Source organism: Alligator mississippiensis, chromosome 2 (genome assembly GCF_030867095.1).
Source record: "Alligator mississippiensis isolate rAllMis1 chromosome 2, rAllMis1, whole genome shotgun sequence".
Lineage (NCBI taxonomy): Eukaryota > Metazoa > Chordata > Crocodylia > Alligatoridae > Alligator > Alligator mississippiensis.
Window position 1 is genome coordinate 201,370,148 of NC_081825.1, and position 16,575 is coordinate 201,386,722.

The 16,575-nt window shown below is 42.5% G+C and overlaps 1 protein-coding gene across 7 annotated transcripts in view; it reads left to right on the forward strand.

The window, feature by feature from the left end:
* The window catches only part of TEAD1 (TEA domain transcription factor 1), a 248,489-nt gene that overhangs the window by 50,794 nt on the left and 181,120 nt on the right, over nucleotides 1-16,575 (forward strand). For 4 of the 7 annotated variants that reach the window (XM_059722689.1, XM_059722691.1, XM_059722690.1 and 1 more), the window contains exon 1: nucleotides 5,651-5,847. The exons of 2 other annotated variants lie outside the window; for them this stretch is intronic. In XM_059722689.1, the coding sequence (XP_059578672.1) occupies nucleotides 5,666-5,847 (182 nt within the window). In that variant the 5' untranslated portion in view covers nucleotides 5,651-5,665. Of the gene's footprint in view, nucleotides 1-3,476; nucleotides 3,523-5,650; nucleotides 5,848-16,575 lie in introns of those variants that run through there. One more of the 7 variants, XM_014602349.3, reaches the window with a different exon arrangement.

Genomic DNA, 16,575 nt, shown 5'->3' on the forward strand with positions numbered 1-16,575 from the left:
GGGGGAGGAAGGGGCATGTGCCCCCTGGATCTGCATGAGATGGGGCAGGGCAGGCTGCAGCTGGGGCTGCATGGGGTTTTTCTTGGCGGGTGATGGGCTTGGAGTGGGTGCCAGTGGTACTGGGAGGATGCTTCATCCAACCCAAATTTGCTGTCACTCTGCACCTAGCACTACTGCCACCAGCCTTCCGGGGCAGCCCTGGCTCTTCCTGGCGTATAGGTAGAGGCGGGGCATTAAAAATAATAAAATCAAATCCTGAAGTGCCTTATGCAACAATCAGCTTCAAGAATGGAAAAAGGGATGGAGTGGAAAAGCAATTGGAATTTATGTACAACCCTCAGTGGGCTCATAGACACAGATAAAGATTCAATGCTAAATGCCTGGAAAGAACATTTCCTAACTTTAGCTCTAAGAATAGTTGCTTAAAGAACTTATGATACTAAAATTGTAGAAAGATGGTGTTAAAGTAAAAAGGCAAAGACTTAGAGTAAATTTAAGGGATTGAGATCTAGCTACCTAAATGCTGAAATGGATTTCATAGAAAAGGTTTTCACTTAATAACAAAGTAATTACTAAGCAAGGAGTTCCAAGTGACTGGGAAAGAAGTGTAATGTTTGAGCATGAGAGAGAAGTCCAGCAAAATTTCAGAGGCCTTTGTGAGCTTTTAAAGTATGCCTGGGAAAGTTCCTGATGGAAATCATTCATAACCATGTTAGGCCAACTGCAGAAGCCGAACTGAAAATTAGAGCAAGTTTGTTGGAGTCGGATACGGAGTTTAAATATTCACTAGTCCACTGTGGATACAATATCATTGACATGGTTTGAAAAGTTCTTTAGTTTATGGAGTTAAAACAAACCTCTATCTCAGCTATACCCATATAAGTGAATTTTTATATAATGGGTAGTATATTTTTCTATTATACTACTGTTAAAGAACTACATATCTTAAACAAAAAAAATCCCATGCCAGTTAAATTTAACTAAGTGACCATTTTCATTGTAAAGTGAACTTGATATATCTTCATTATCAGAGCTATTCATATAGGATTTTATTTTGATCTTTAGCCTGGCCTTCAGGACTGTTGAACATCTACAACTCCAGCTGAAAGTAATAGGAGTGGTATGTCTGTCTGGCCCAGAGAGCCCAGATAAGTCAATCAGAGTCCAATTCTTCCACCCTTAAACAGACTAACATTTCAGTGGCATTGCTTGTATGTATACATGCTACCTAGTGGGTTCATCTACACGTGCAGTTAATGTGGCTGAACAAACTCTGGCTCAACTTGAGCTCTTCGTATAGGAATAAAGCTGGATTTGAGCTCAATTTGACAATTACTTAAATACTCTGGCTCAATTAGAGTCACACACTTGTTTTAAGTACAGTAATTTACTGTGCTGCTGGATATCACCTGTATCTGATGGGCCTATCAGGCAGCACAGTAAATGAGTCTACTGTGCCCTAATTGCCATGCAGATGGTGATGTTTTACTGTACAGTAATTTAGGTTGCTGTGCAGTAAAGTGTCTAGTGTAGACATGCACAGCACCTATATAAGAAACAGAATATGCAGCCCCTTGCAATTTGTTGTATAATCAAACACATTTTATTGAAGTATAAATGTTTTAGTAAAATCTGGGGTTTGCAATTCAGGAAACATAAGGCTAATAATTAACTGACCTTCACACAAGTCTTTTGATTTATAGTTTTGCATATATTAAAAAATCTGGCAATATACTGGGTACAATCTATGATTTTGCATATTTGGGCACCACAGCTAGCTGAAGAGAGCCAAATCATTTGAAGCCAAAGGGACCTGCCCACATGTCCTTCCCATAAGCCCCGAATTTGGGCTTTGCAGAGAACACTTTGCAAGCTCAGTGGTTCAGGGGAAGGGAGGGAGCAGGCAAGGTATGTGATGTGGCAAGTCAAGTTGCCCTATGCTGGGCCTACCTTAGGATGCATTGATAAGTTCACAAAGCCCGAAGGAAGGATTTTCCATCCAGATACTGTGGAAGATACAGGATTTCAAGAAACCAGTTGTAATTCTTGATCATGTCTTACTGGGACCCCGGTTGTAGCTCTAATAGAGTGAGATTCATTTTTTTGCCTGACCCCTGCTTAAAGTAAAATTGTAGGCATAGAAGGGCTACCTAGCATATTGGCACTGGTTTGTTCCCTGAGTGTGATTGTGTGATCAGAGTCCTGTATACTTAACCTTAGTGACAGAAATCCATTTTTACTGCACCTAGACTCAACCTGGTTATAGAAGGGGGAGCTGGATTCTGTTCTGACTCACAGGTCACCAACACAATCCCTAACCAGGTAATTGAGGTTGAATATTTATTGTAGCTAGTGTGGTAGTTAGAAAGGACGCCAAGGACTCTGACTGAGATGTTATGCTACGCTTAGGGTGCTGATTACTAGTGTAACCAAATTTTTACTAGCAAATTAATCCCATCTAATATGGAAGTCACTGGGCGCGTCTACACGAGACCATACAGTGCAGTAGCAATGAGCTACTGCGCCATAGCTTGCTGCTATGGCACAGTAGTGTTGCCAGGCACTAACTATCTGGCGACACTACTATGCAGTAGTAACGAGCTACTGCTTAGTAGCCCGGGGGGGGGGGGAGGAGACGTATGGCGACATTACTGCACAGTAATGCCAGTTACTGGACAGTCCGTTGCACATGTAGATGCAGCCACTGAGTGACAGTAAATATAGATGCCTACAAAGCTGCTTTCACAGATGTTTTATGAACAGAACTGCATTTCCCCCTTATCAACTGCTGAAATCAGGTATGCCATTAATGTTGATGGGAGCAGGACCAGTTCTACTCAAATAACACTGGAATATTGCTCTGTTTAAAAGACTTCAAAAAGAACTTGTCAAAAAACAACAACCTGCCATACCTGTTGAGAGCCCAGAGCATGGGATATAACTCCAGACAGTTCTGAAATAGAGTGTGAGAAACTTTAAACAATGCAAAGGCCATCTCCTCAGCACAAACAGCATTGTCAAATGCTTCAGTTTCATTAAAAGACTGGTCCGAATTGAGAACAAAAGGATCCACATTCCTGAACTTTAAATCCAGAGTTCAGTCTAAATCTGTCCAAACACGACAAAATGAAGAACATGTAATAGGCAAAAAGGTGAAGCCCAGAGGCCAAGTAAGGAGAAGAGGGAGGGATTACTAAAGCCCTAAAGTTTAGCAACCTGCAGGCTTTCATTCAAGTGAAACCAGATGACATGCATTTTATTGATGCAGTCAGATTAACACAGGAATGAGCAGAATATTATTATTGAAGGAAAAAGACCAGCTTCTCACACTTGCTTGTTTTTAAAGACAAATATTAGAATTTTTCATTGTCAATAAAGTAGACTGTTATAAACTGTGTAGGCCCATATGCTCTCACTATTTGCTAAGTCTCATGTTCATGTTCTCCTTAGTATAAAGCCACTTTTTCCTTTTGCAGATCATCTGCTCAGCCAATGGTAGGGCTGGTGCAGAAGAGGATGAAGGTATGATGTCCACTTTTTATAGCACCTCGCCTCCTCCTTCCCCAGCTCTCTGCCTGTGGACAAGCCAAAGGAAATGAATTTAACTCTGTTAAGCCTTTTGCAGCCCCAACCCTATATATTGTTTTTTGAGCAGTCAATATGATGAACTCTCTCTCCAGTTGCCATTTTCCCCCTTCATCTTCCAGTCATGTTGGGGCCTTACCCTGCTATATATTTTTTTGTCTTGATAGTACTGAGAGTGGAAGATACCTAATCTAAATCTTAATCTCTGCCTTCCCTCAGTAGGGCCAGTACATCGTCCATTACAGTTTCAAAATGTGCTGATACGTAGCAATGATAACAGCATATTCAGCTATGTCTTTTTCAAAGCTCTTCTCCAGCAGACCCATGGTGGCTTCTCTGGGAAAGGACAGAACCATCCCCTGATTTAGCTAGCTAGAAACTTAGAACTTGTAAAAGTTGTACTGCGGCCAGGAAAGGGGGAACCTGAAATGTGGAATACATTCTGTCAAGTTGTAATTAACTTCTGTGAGGCAAAGGAGGCTTGTAGAAGCTCCACATGATAGTAGAAACGGAGACTTTTTTGACTACATTGAATCCTAAGTGATTCATTGTCCAGCTCTCAGTAAGCCAGTCTTTAATCTTCCTAACTAAATTAGCATCCAAGACACTTAATAGCAAAATGGCTTTCAGGCTCTTTCATACCTTGCCATCCTACCCTCCTGGTTTGGGACTACACTAAAACCATGGCAGTGTTTACATTTTGGCTCTCTAGGCTGCAGCCCCCCCTCCATACAATGGAATTGATCTAGGCATATGTAATACATGAGTATAGGGTTATCATTGGTTTGAGCTCTCAGTCCAGGAACTATGTTGTGGATAAATAAGTATACATTGCTTCTTCTGAGTGATAAGTTCAGTGGGATCCCCAAGGAGTGCTTACATTTCTTGGAGAAAGAGAAAGACAGAGAGAAGTGAGCAAAATACAGTCTGCAGGGTTGGATATAGCATGCCAATGCATTTTGTCCGGGGTCAGCCCAGGCCATGGCATGTGTGGCTGGTCCCACTGCCCCCAAAGTGGGCAGTGGGGCTGGGGTAGTGTGGTGGCCAGACTCTCTTTTCTGGCAGCAGTAATTTGAACCAGTGGGCTCTGAAGCTAGTTAGTAATGATGTGCTAGGGAGCAATACAGTAGTGACTTATGTGACATAAAGTAGTCTTCATGGAAAAATGGTGCACTGGACAACTAAATCACCTTACTGATGTTGTCCAGTGCACCATTCAGTTATACCAGGGTTTCTCAACCCCTGACTCTCAGGTCAGATCCTGGCCCCTAGTGTCATGTCACCTGGCCTCTGGGGCCTTCCCACAGGGCCAGTAATTTGACAACATAGAAGTGTATTACTGCTCCCCTGGTGTCAAATTTCTGGACTCATGGACCTGTGGCCAGATAGCATCAAATTTCCAGACCTGCAGACCTGTGGGGTCTCCCACCACTGCATACACCTCAGTAGGCATGGGGCGGGGTGTGACCCTAGATCTGTGTGTGGGGTGGGGTGGGGTGGGGTGGGGCAGGCTGCTGTGGGGCCTGGGGCTGCATTGGGCTCTTCCTGGTGGGGGGCTGGGCTGGGCTGCGCTCGGGCGCTGGGAGGGGGAGGGGGAATCAGATTGGTATTGACCGATATGGCTCATTAAAAATCAGCAATCGGTATTGGCCCAAAACCCCTCTATTGGTGCAGCCCTAAATCTAGTTGCTAGCTCCAGGTTTCCATAGCAATGGCCAGGCTCTCTGCCAGTGCTCCCTGTTTTCAGGATGGGAGGGGGGAAAGGCAGCAGAGGGAACTTGTTCCTGAGGTTCCTCAACTGTTGCTGAAGGGTGGGGTGAACTGGACCCCTCCCCCCCATCTTGGGGGGTGTGAGGGCTCCAATAAACCCACCCCAACCACTGGTGGGGGCTGAAAAAACCTCAGACTGAACTCCCTCCGCTCTCTTCCCCCCCCCCATTCTGAAAATAGTGACAGGTTGGGAGCTTCACAGACACAAGTTACAGAAGATGCTACATTTTGAAATGTCTTTATTTGACACCTCATGCAATGAGGGGTCAGATTTTCACCCAGTCAGCCATTTTTGAAGCTGTTTGCAGCCATGCATTTGTGTTTATTCACAGGTATAAACTGCTTTCTGTGGCCAGATCAGTCGAAAATTGTCACTTCTGTCTTCACAGTGCCCAATCTGGGCGTACGGGGCCAGGGAGAGGCAGACCAGCCCCGTGCCACTCATGGTTTGTGGAGCCAAAAAATTGAGCACCACCGAGTTACACCGCTGGGGTAGGAAATTTAAGATTACTAGGAATATGCTTTTTTAGGAGCATGTGGGAAGGGAAGCTTCTCTTCACACTGATTTCCACAGTGCATGATCAATCATAGGCAAACAGAGACTGGATGCTGCAAGCTACAGCAGTTTGGTGCACCTCAGCCCTATGTGGGTCTTGGAGCTCTGTCCTGAGAACTGTAAGTCAGACTGAAATAAGAAACAAAACATACTGAAATACAGCAGGTTACAGCTCAGTTGATGTACTGTTCTGTGTTTTAAATCAAGAGCAAAAGTGATTCTGTGAACCCTACAACACCCCTTAGTATGGGGCCGCAGTCTGCAGAGAATACAGTCCAGCATGCATCTTCATCCAGAATTTTTCTTGTAGCAGAGAGAAGGGAGTTTTATCGTCTAGGAGATGGTGTAGCTTAGGAAGTGGGAGGGAATTATGATGTATTTAAGCTACCTTTGCAATTAAACTTACCTAACTAAAGCACTATGTATAGCAGTTAGTGCTATAAATAACATACATGACAAAAGAGACAGGGTTGCATTTGATTATATCAATGGATAGGGTCATAAATGCAGGGGAGGAAGGACTACTGAAATGGAGTGTTTACGGAGTCTGAACTGAGAATTTCTTGACTACTGTTTTAAATGTTGGACCTCCAACATGTTTTCAAAATTTGGACATGGAAAAGTTACATATTTTCCTGCATATGAACAGATGAATTTTGCTCTGAGTTGTCTATTTTTTTAAATGCTTGCGTCTGGGTCAACCAGAGGGGGGAAAAAAAGTAAGGATAGTAGCAAGTAAGTAATAGGCACAGTTGTAAAACAGAAACAATCAGAATTGTATAGAAGGGTAAGCTAGGAGGGAAGGGGAAGAGGGCTGTTATAACAAGTTCATACTTTTTCAGTTGCCAGTCATGGGGTGAAAAACGTGTATTAAAATCCTTGTTAAAAATGCTTATTATGGAACCAGTTTTATAATACAGTTTACAGCCATTTTGGAAATCAACCACTTTTTGAGCCTAGGTTGTAAACTTACTCATGTGGTTACTTGTTCACTATATTTACTTAAGAGTAACATTTCTGTTGATTTAAAATCTCCTATACAATACATATACACCATTATAGCTATCTTTTACATACTATATTTGACTGAAAACTGAGCCAGGAAATTTTTTTTTGGACATTGTGCTGTTTTGGTATATAGTACAAATAAATGCCCTTTTAGATTATAATACAGGTCATGTCTTTTAGATCTTAGATTTGAATCTACTGTAATGTTTATCACTAATTAATAATTTTAATATATTCCAATTTGAAAGAACATTTTTAATGGCAGGAACCAAATGCCAGTTTGTATAAGAAAATCAGATCTCCTTCATTCCAGTAATATTTCCCCTGAGTTATTCACTTCCCATTCTAAGTATTAAATAGCAGTAATTCAAATAATTAAATGCATTTTACTTCTATAGTACTATTTATCAGAGATTTTCAAAGGCTTCAGCCTTAAGAACTTTTTCCCTCTTGTCAGGGACAAAACTATTGGATCATGTCCTAATAACTGAGCTTCGTAGCACTTCTTAAAGGTGGTTTTGCTTAAGGAAATGAAAGTAAAGAATGGTTAAGTAACTTTTTAGGACAGAATTTTAGGAAGCCTAACTCCCAGTGCTTGGTTTTGCCAACAGATACACTGGAACACATTGATATACATTAGGATTGGCATTTAATTGTTCCTGAGACATGATACTTTTGTGTTTAATCTTGCAAGCCCCAAAATTTCATTGGTTCCAGTGGATGTTCTGCATTTTGAGGGCTTGAAAGACTAGGCCCTTGATTTTCTAAGATGCTGTATCTTTTTTAATGGTGTTTTGTGGTAGTGGATTAAATTGTAAAGTTTAAAATTTCAACTATCAACATAAAACCACACTTACCCTCTAATTTGAAACATATTGGAGAAACCATACTGAAAACGTTCAGTTTTCCTAATGATAAAAAGTTCCATTGAGTTAATGGAACGTTTGCATATATGAGAACATTATGAAGAACAAATAGCTGTGCAATTTAAGATAATTAAAAAAATGCAAATAATTGGAGGCTATTTCTCCTTTTCTACTAACCTTGCCCAAAATATTTCCTTTTAGAACTGAGTGTACTTAATAAATATTATCTTTTTTCCAAACATATACTTTTTAAAATAAGAGGCTTTTAGATTTTTATTAAAAGAAATGTCTACAAATAAAGTAGCCTCTCCACGCTACAAATGAAGCCAGAAGTCAGTCCTAGATCTGTACCTCTGACCACTATGGGTAGTGGTTTCTTTGTTAAAGGCTTTTATTAGAATTGTGTTCTGTGGAATTCCCTCACTCCCCCAGGTAATTTATGACACTTAATATACTTTTTCATATTTAGTTTAACATACATTTCAGAGACCCCAATTAGGATTGGGGTCAGCATTATAAAAACATGGCCAGAATTGGCTGTTGCTACAGTGCTACAAAGAATTTGCAGTCTGTGTGGTTCTATAAATTGTTCCCAGCAAAATATTCCTGTTCATGCTGATCAAAGCACTGAGCTAGAAGCAACTAGATTTACATGGTTTTCCTAAGGCGTAAGTTGACATAATACCTTCAGATCCTCTTTTGAGCTTTGGCATAACCAAGAAAACGTACCCTATGGGAGCTTCAGTAGAAACTTTTGGCCATGCTTACTATGTCATTGGATCTGTTAGTGCTGGGGTGTCCAACTTGAGGCAGATGAGTCACAAGCAGCGCAGGCAGCCCCTATGTGGCACACAGCAGATCAGGAAAGGGACAGGCAGCACAGAGGCAGTTGGCAGGAAGCAGAAATTGGAGCAAAGGAATGAGTAGGGAGTACAGGGCAGGAAGCAGAAAGCAGAGCAGCAGATTGGGCATGAAACAGGGCAGATAGATCAGGCAGGAGAAGGGAATTGGAATTGCACTCAGGGAGGCTGCTGGATTTATCTGTGGCACACTTGCCAAAAAGTTTGGCCACCACTGCATTAATAGGTGTTCAGTTTGCTCCCAACTCTGGAAATGGGAACAGATATCTGAATGGAGAGCTAGCTCTGTTTTGATGAAAGAAGCGTCTTTCCTTAGCAAAGTGAACTACTTCCAAAGAGGGATTGGAAAGAGCCCATTGGAGCTGAAAGGCCAAACAAGGGGTCATTAGGTTGCCATAGAGAGCATGGACAGATTTCCTTTTTCACAAGGTTTTATTCTTTCTGTGCTGCTTTCATTCTTTCAGGCAGGCTTCCCTCTGCAGCATATGAGGGTGGGGGCTCCATGGGCTGGAGGCTAGTCTCCGTGAGGAATGAGCGGTCCCACTAATACCTAAAATCCCCCAGCATAGCCACCCCAAAGAGACCCCTTGTAGGTAAGGAAGTCTGACACTCCCTTTTCAACAAATTGCACCAAGTACAGCAGTGAGGCATGAGGGTGATTCAGACAAGGAGTAAGGATAATGAAATTCTTAAGTTGAAGTAGATATTTGGTTTTTCACCTGACAAGGTTAGTGTGATCCTAATGACATGCATGGCTCAGACATGCTGTAAAAAATGCAGTATTCTTTAAATGTGTTTCTTTTCATGTCTGGATCTTTTTGTTTCCTACTCTCTGCCATCCCCTTCGTTCACTCACTTGGTGTCTGGTGATTCACAATCCTCAGGGATGTCGGCAGAGTTATTTCTGTGGTAAACTGACACCTCCAGAAACAGGATTAAACTACAGAGTCAACAAGGAGATGAAATAGACTGGAAATATAAGTCAGAGCTTGAGAGAGAAATTGCTTCCCCAACAAGCGATAACTGTAAGAGAAGTGCAGGCTAACTACATAACTGTTATATTGGGTTTTGAAAATGCTATAGTTGGTCATTATAGGCTTTACTTAGTGTTTAGCAATTAAAGATTGCCACAGTGTGGGATTGTTTCAGTGTCTCAGGAAGACAGCATGTTTCTGCCCCCGTGTAGAAGACCCAAGCCCTGATGCATAATAGGTATTTTTGCTTTCCAGGTGAATATCTGAAAATGTCAGAGGTAATAGGAAAGCACAGAGCATAGGTCCTTTCTTTCCAATATCAGACAATTGATTTGGGGAGTGAAGCTGATGGCAACATATTTACTACTTGAAGAAAGAGTGACATGACTAAAGAGGAAGAAGGAAGACTGGAATGCAGAAGCAGTGAATTTGAATGTCGCTTTTTGATTTCAGGAGGCACGTCATAGCTAAGCAGCTCAGACTTAAATTTGGCAGGCAATTAGCCTATAACATTTCCTAATACCTTTTAACAGCTGGAAAACAAAACCAGCTGATATATTTTCATTTGACAAACAACCACTACGGTTGCAAACAAAATTGATCTTTTATTTGCTATATGCATAAAACCTGAGCTGAAACATCTGAGTGTGGCCCATGTCAGAGACAGGTTACAAGTCCAGGTGTTCCCTCATCTAACCTGATATGCTAATACCTGTGTTTCTATGTAGTGTTAGTCACAGAGCAGAAAATATAAACCTAGGGTTACTTTCTAGCCCCACTGAGTCCGTGAAAATGTTGCTATTGATTTCAATACAGACAGAATGTAGTCTCAATCTGTTTGTCCTGCAGCTGTGTTCCAACCAGGAGGCTACAGTCCAGCCTGCTATCAGCCTCTAGGTAGATTGCTTTCTAAAATTTTGTCTTCCAATGGTCTCTGTGAGTTGAAACTTAAGATTTCAGTCCTGCAAAATCATAAAGGTATGAACATTCCCATCAAACCCAAGTGAAATTATTAATATGCATAAGATGGCTTGCATGCCTTTGTTGGTAGGATCAGGGCCCTAAGGTTGTAACTCAAAAGCCAAAACTTCACAAAGAAAAGAAAAAAAGTGCCCCCAGTGAATTCTGCCTGGCATCCAGGAAGCTAGCTTCAGTAAGGCAGTCACAATGACCTGTCTGAAAGGTTGGATACAAGTGGTTTCTTGAAAACAGGGGTGGCTAACCCCACAGCATGGGGGCCACAAATGACATGAGCAACCTTTGTGTGTGGTACGTGGTAGATTAGGAAGGGGGCAGGCAGCAAAGTGGCAGTAGGACGGAGTAGAAAGCAGAGCATCAGATCAGGTAGAGGAAGCACAGGGCAAGAAGCAGAATGCTGAGCAGCAGGTTGGGTAAGGGAATGGGAGAAAGGGATTGGAGTGGCACTCAGGGAGGATGCGGGGATAATTTGTGGCATGCCTGCCAAAAAGGTTGGCCCCCACTGCTTTAAAAGAGTGTTAAGCATTATGGGAGACAGCTGGCAGACTGCCAGAAGGGTTATATAGCCATCCAGTTCAGGAGGGGGCTCTTAAATCTCTTTGCACCTGCTGCTGGAATGATTTCCCAACCCATGTGCAGAAAGTGGGGTATGGATTTAGAGACAACTTGCCTGATGCCTGCTAGGAGGTTGTGTCCTTGAGAGCTATGTAAAATTATAATGCTGCAAGGGCTATAGTGTTATGTTGCTGAATTGTTTACTGGATAAATGTACAGCCTTTTCCCCCTTTCCACTTGATACAGTGACTCATTTATTTTCAGGAGTATCATTGATAGCAAAGGAAATTTACACAAACGCTCACACATTGTCCTTAATGTGCCATGTTGGCCTCAGGCTTTGCAGGCATTTCATATGTGCTAGTGTCAAGTTAAAGCAGTGTTAGCTTTTTTCCATAGGCCTTTTTGTTTTAGTTAATTTTTAATTGTGTTAAAGACCTGCTTTTCTTCATGTACAAGTCTAAATCAGGAGTTGTTCTAAAGAGGCCATTAATGGTACTAATATTGGTATGCATTTCTCTCTATATAAAATCACTTCTCATCCATTGATCTCAAAACATTTCACAAAAGCAGGAAATAGTATTATCCCCATTTCATAAAAGACTAAACTGAAGCATAAAGAAGAGTAGTTTAGCGCTAATGATTGATCCAGCTAGACTCTGTCACCTACAACCTAACTTATAAAATCCCCTGGCCAAGTGTCTTCTCCTGCTACCAAGAGTAACCTAACTTCCTCCCACCTGCCAGTCCAGTCTGAAGCTCCCCTGATAGTAATAGAATCTCATCCCCAGCTACGCTATGCTGCTTATCCAACCAGGATCTTACTTTGGTTGGCTGGCTGTCAGAACTGGCTGTCAAAACTGATTGCAGCCCCTCGCAAAAACTACCTCTGACTCTTTCCACTGTCTGAGCCTGTCAAAGTGGAGTTATGCAGGACTAGAAGGAAGCGGAGAAATTCTCACTTCCTGTGACGTGTGCAGTCACACAGGATTTGATCTGTGATAGATGATACAGCCAGTATGCCATTTGATTAAATTATTTTGCTTTTGTTGGGAATGGTTAGCGTTCTCAGGTATACTTTCTGGTTAGGAGATACGCAAGAGCAGTGCCCTACTGAAAGTGTTTAGGTCTACAGCGTTTCATATAAAGTAATTCTTTTATTATTCTTTATTTGACTGATGTGGGTGTTTTTCATTACTTTAATGTGTTACTTCTTTCCCCAATCTCCTGTTTATGTACTTAAGTGTCAAATTCTGATTTTCAAGTACAAGCAGAGATCAAATTCACTTCAGGAATAAATAAATGCAAGTCTCTCCTAAGTTTCAGTAATAAATCTGTGTGTACTGAATGAAGTGTCAGTTCTGGTACCGACCCACAACTCTAATGTTTTATGAAAGTAAGTCTCTCTTGCTGTTTTTTGCCATTAAAGAGTTAATCCTGTGGCTATGTCCTATTTAAACATATGCACCTGAGTAAATTACAGAAAAGGCCCAGTGAAATAAGTTTAATACAACTTTTTAAACAAAATAGTTAACTCCACTAGAAAATATGTTTTATATCAACTAGGTATTATGTTACATATGGACTGGTCAGACATTGGACCACCCTTCAAATAGCATGGTTTTCCCTTTCCTGCTTGACCTTATACAAAAGTTGTCCAGACAGGTGGTTTTGTAATCCATTCTTCTACTCCAAACTGTAATATTTTCTCACAGAAGATGCACACATTTTTATAACCCCTATAGAAAGTAGTTTTCAACCTAAAAACAAAATCATGAACCACAACAAGAAAATTATCACGTAGTGGCCAATTAGCTACAGTAAGATTTAGCTAACAAGGGAAAAGGCCTAAAGGACTGAAGGTAGATTTTACTTAATATATGTTCCAAGTGCTGGGTAATTATTAAAATATTGAAGTATTAATAAAAATAATCATAGCTTCTTTTTGGAGGAAGAGATGGGGTCTACCTGACAAAAAAGAGGAAGAGTGTCTTTGTGTACAGACTTGCTAACATAGTGAGGAGGGCTTTCGATTAGGTTCACTAGGGGATGGAAACAAAAGCGCAGAGTTGAGTAAAGAGTCGAATGACCTGGATAAAATCTTGGTAAGAGGGAGAAGTAGTAGGAGCCTTACAAGTGTTGTCAAGGAGAAAATAGGACGATCAGTTAGATACCTGAGATGTTTATACATTAATGGTAGAAGCGTGGGGGGAAAAGTAGGAAGAACAGGAGGTCCTACAACAGCTGAGGAACTATGATATAATGTTGATTAGAGACATGGTGGGATGGCTATAACTTGTTCAGGAAGGACAGGCAGGGGAAAAAAGGAGGAGGTGTTGCCCTTTATACATGATAAAGGAGATGTACAACTGGTATGAGGTTCAGTATGAAGTGGAAGGTGGGCCTGTGAAAACCTCTGGGTAAAGGTCAGACAAGAGAGTAGCAGGAGGGATGTCATGGTGGGTGTCTGCTGCAGGCCATCAAACCAGGAGGAAGAGGTGGATGAGGCCTTCTTTAAACACTTGATGGAAGTTTCCAAATTGCAGGTTCTCTTTTTGTATCAGGACATTTGCTGGAAGGGAAACACAGTAGTACATAAGCGGTCCAACAAATTCTTGGAGAGTGGTGGAGATAGTTGGCCTCTCTATTACCTATTCCAGAAAGCTAAGGGGAAGATCTTCTCAACTGTTGCTCTCAAACACGGAGGAATTGGTTGAGTATATGAAGGTGGAAGGTAACTTGCATGATGGTCACCATGAAATTCAAGATCCTAAGGGGTGGAAGGAAGGAGAGCATCAAAATAAAGACACTGGGTTTCAGAAAAGCAGACTGTAACAAACTCAGGGACATCTGATGGACAGATCCCTTGGGAGGCAAGTCAGAGGGGAAAAGGTATCCAGGAGATCTGGTTGTTCTTTTAAGGAGGCCCTTCTTTTAAGGGTACAGGAGCAAGCTGTCCCAATGTGATGGAAGAATGGGAAGGACAACAGGAGGTCAGCCTGGCTATACAGCAATCTCTTCAGTGAACTGAATATCAAAAAGAAATCCTACAAAATGTGGAAATATGGTTATAGTATGAGGGAAAAGTATAAGAGTATCACATGGGCATGCAGAGTGAAAATTACAAAGGCCCAGACACTGTTTGAGATGAAACTGGGAGGTGACATAAAATGCAATAAAAAGGGATTCTAGAAATATGACCAAAATAAGGGGATGACAACCCCCCCCCCCCAATAGGTCCTTTAAGGAATGCAGAAGGCAACTTAGTTACGGATAATGCAGAGAAGACTGAAGTATTTAATGCCTTGTTTATTTTAGTCTTCACAAATAGGGGCAGCTAACGGAGCACAGCTGGCAGCAAAGATAGGGAAGGAGTCAAACAGCTTGGAGTAGTGGCAGAACAGGTTAGGGCTTAATTAGATTAGCTAGATGCTTTCAGGTTGGTGGGATGGGTTGGGATGTACCCTAGGGTACTGAAGGAAATGGCCAAGATTATTTATGAGCCATTGGCTATCCTTGTTGAAAACTTATGGAGGTTGGGTGAGGTCAGAGATCACGGGTAGGTACAATGGTGGATCCGGCCAGCAGACGGACTCCATTTCCCAGCAGTCCCTGCCCATGTCTCTGTAGCCGGTTTACAATGAGACCCCAGGAGCAGCAGTGCCGTGACAGCGCAGGGCTGGGGTTTCTATGGAGACCAGCCCCAACAGTGCTGGCACAGTGTGCAGCTGGGTGGGGAGCTACGTCGGAGCCGGAGCTGGGATTTTGCAGTGGTGACAGTGTGGTCTGGAGCAGGGGCAAAGCTTCTGTCTGCTGCCTGCACACTTGCTGTGTGCCCTGCCAGAACTGCTGGGGTCAGTCTCCATGGAAACCTTGGCCCCATGCTGTCACAGTGCCATCAGTCCTGGGGTCTCCATGGAAACCGGTCACAGCGATGCAGGCAGGGGCTGCTGAGAAATGGAGTCTGCTACAGACCCCATCTGGCCCACAGGCCGGACTTTGCCTGCCCTTGTCCTAGAGGATTGGAGATGGACAAATATAGTGCTGCCCATCTTTAAAAAAGGAAAGGAGGGAGGATCTGGAGAATTACAGACTAGTCAGTCTGACCTTGATACCTGGAGAAATTATGGAATAAGTTCTCAAGGAATTTATTTTGAACAAGGTGAGAAGAGAACAACTTTATTTTGAACAAGAAGAGAACAAGGTGATCAGGAACAACTAGCATGGAGTCAACAAGGGTAGTCATGCTTCACCAACCCGATTTCTTTTTATGGTAAGGTGACCTGTGTGGTTGGGGAGAGAGCAGTAGATCTCATATATCTTGACTTTAGCAAGGTCTTTGACACTGTCTTTCATGGCATTCTTATTAACAAACTGAGGAAATACAGACTAAATGAAAGTACTGTAATGTGGATACATAACTATTTCAATCATTGTGTTCAAAGAGTAGTCATCAGTGACTCATTTGGGAGGAGGTATCAAGTGAGGTTCTCCAAGGATCTGTCCTGGGTGTGGTTTTGTTTAATATCTCCATTAAGAATTTGGATGACGGGATCAGGTGCGTGCGTAGCAAATTTGCAAATGACACCAAGTTGGACAGAGTTGCAGTCATTCTGGAGGTTAGGGCTAGGTTCCAGAATGATTGGAGAAATGGTGTGCAATCAATCAGATGAGCTTGCAAAGTCCTGCACTTAGGATAGAACAATTGCATGAAAAAATATAGACTGGGGAATGAGTGTCTAGACTGCAGTGTACTCTGGAGAAGGACCTGGACAAACAAAGTCTATTCCATCTCAGAGGAAAGGCAGCAAAAGGGCACAGCAGCCCCCTTGGCTCTGCAGGGAACTAGCGGACCTCCTGCGTCTGAAAAGAGAGGCCTACAAAGGATGGAGGACAGGATCCACCTTAAAGGAGGAATATTCTGCGCTGGTCTGAACCTGCAGAGAGCGAACCAGGAAAGCCAAGGCTGTGGCTGAACTCCAACTAGCTACAAGCATCAAGGACAATAAAAAGTCCTTTTTTAGATATGTGGGGAGCCAGAGGAAAAGCAAGGGCAACATTGGACCCCTGCTAAACCACGCGGGACAGTTGACAACCGACTCCCAGGAAAAAGCCAACTTGCTAAATAGGTATTTTGTGTCAGTCTTTCACCAGTACCACAGGATGCCCCTGTCCATTACGGGATGCGAAGGCCTGGGTGAGGGAGATTCCTTACCCTCCATCAATGCTGACCTTGTGAAGGAACACCTTTAGAGGCTGGATACCTTCAAGTCAGCAGGCCCTGACAGCGTATACCCCAGGGTACTCAAGGAGCTGGCAAGCATCATAACTTAGCCCCTGGCATGGATCTTCGAGAACTCTTGGTGCTCTGGTGAAGTGCCCAATGATTGGAAGAAGGCCAATGTGGTGCCTATTTTCAGGAA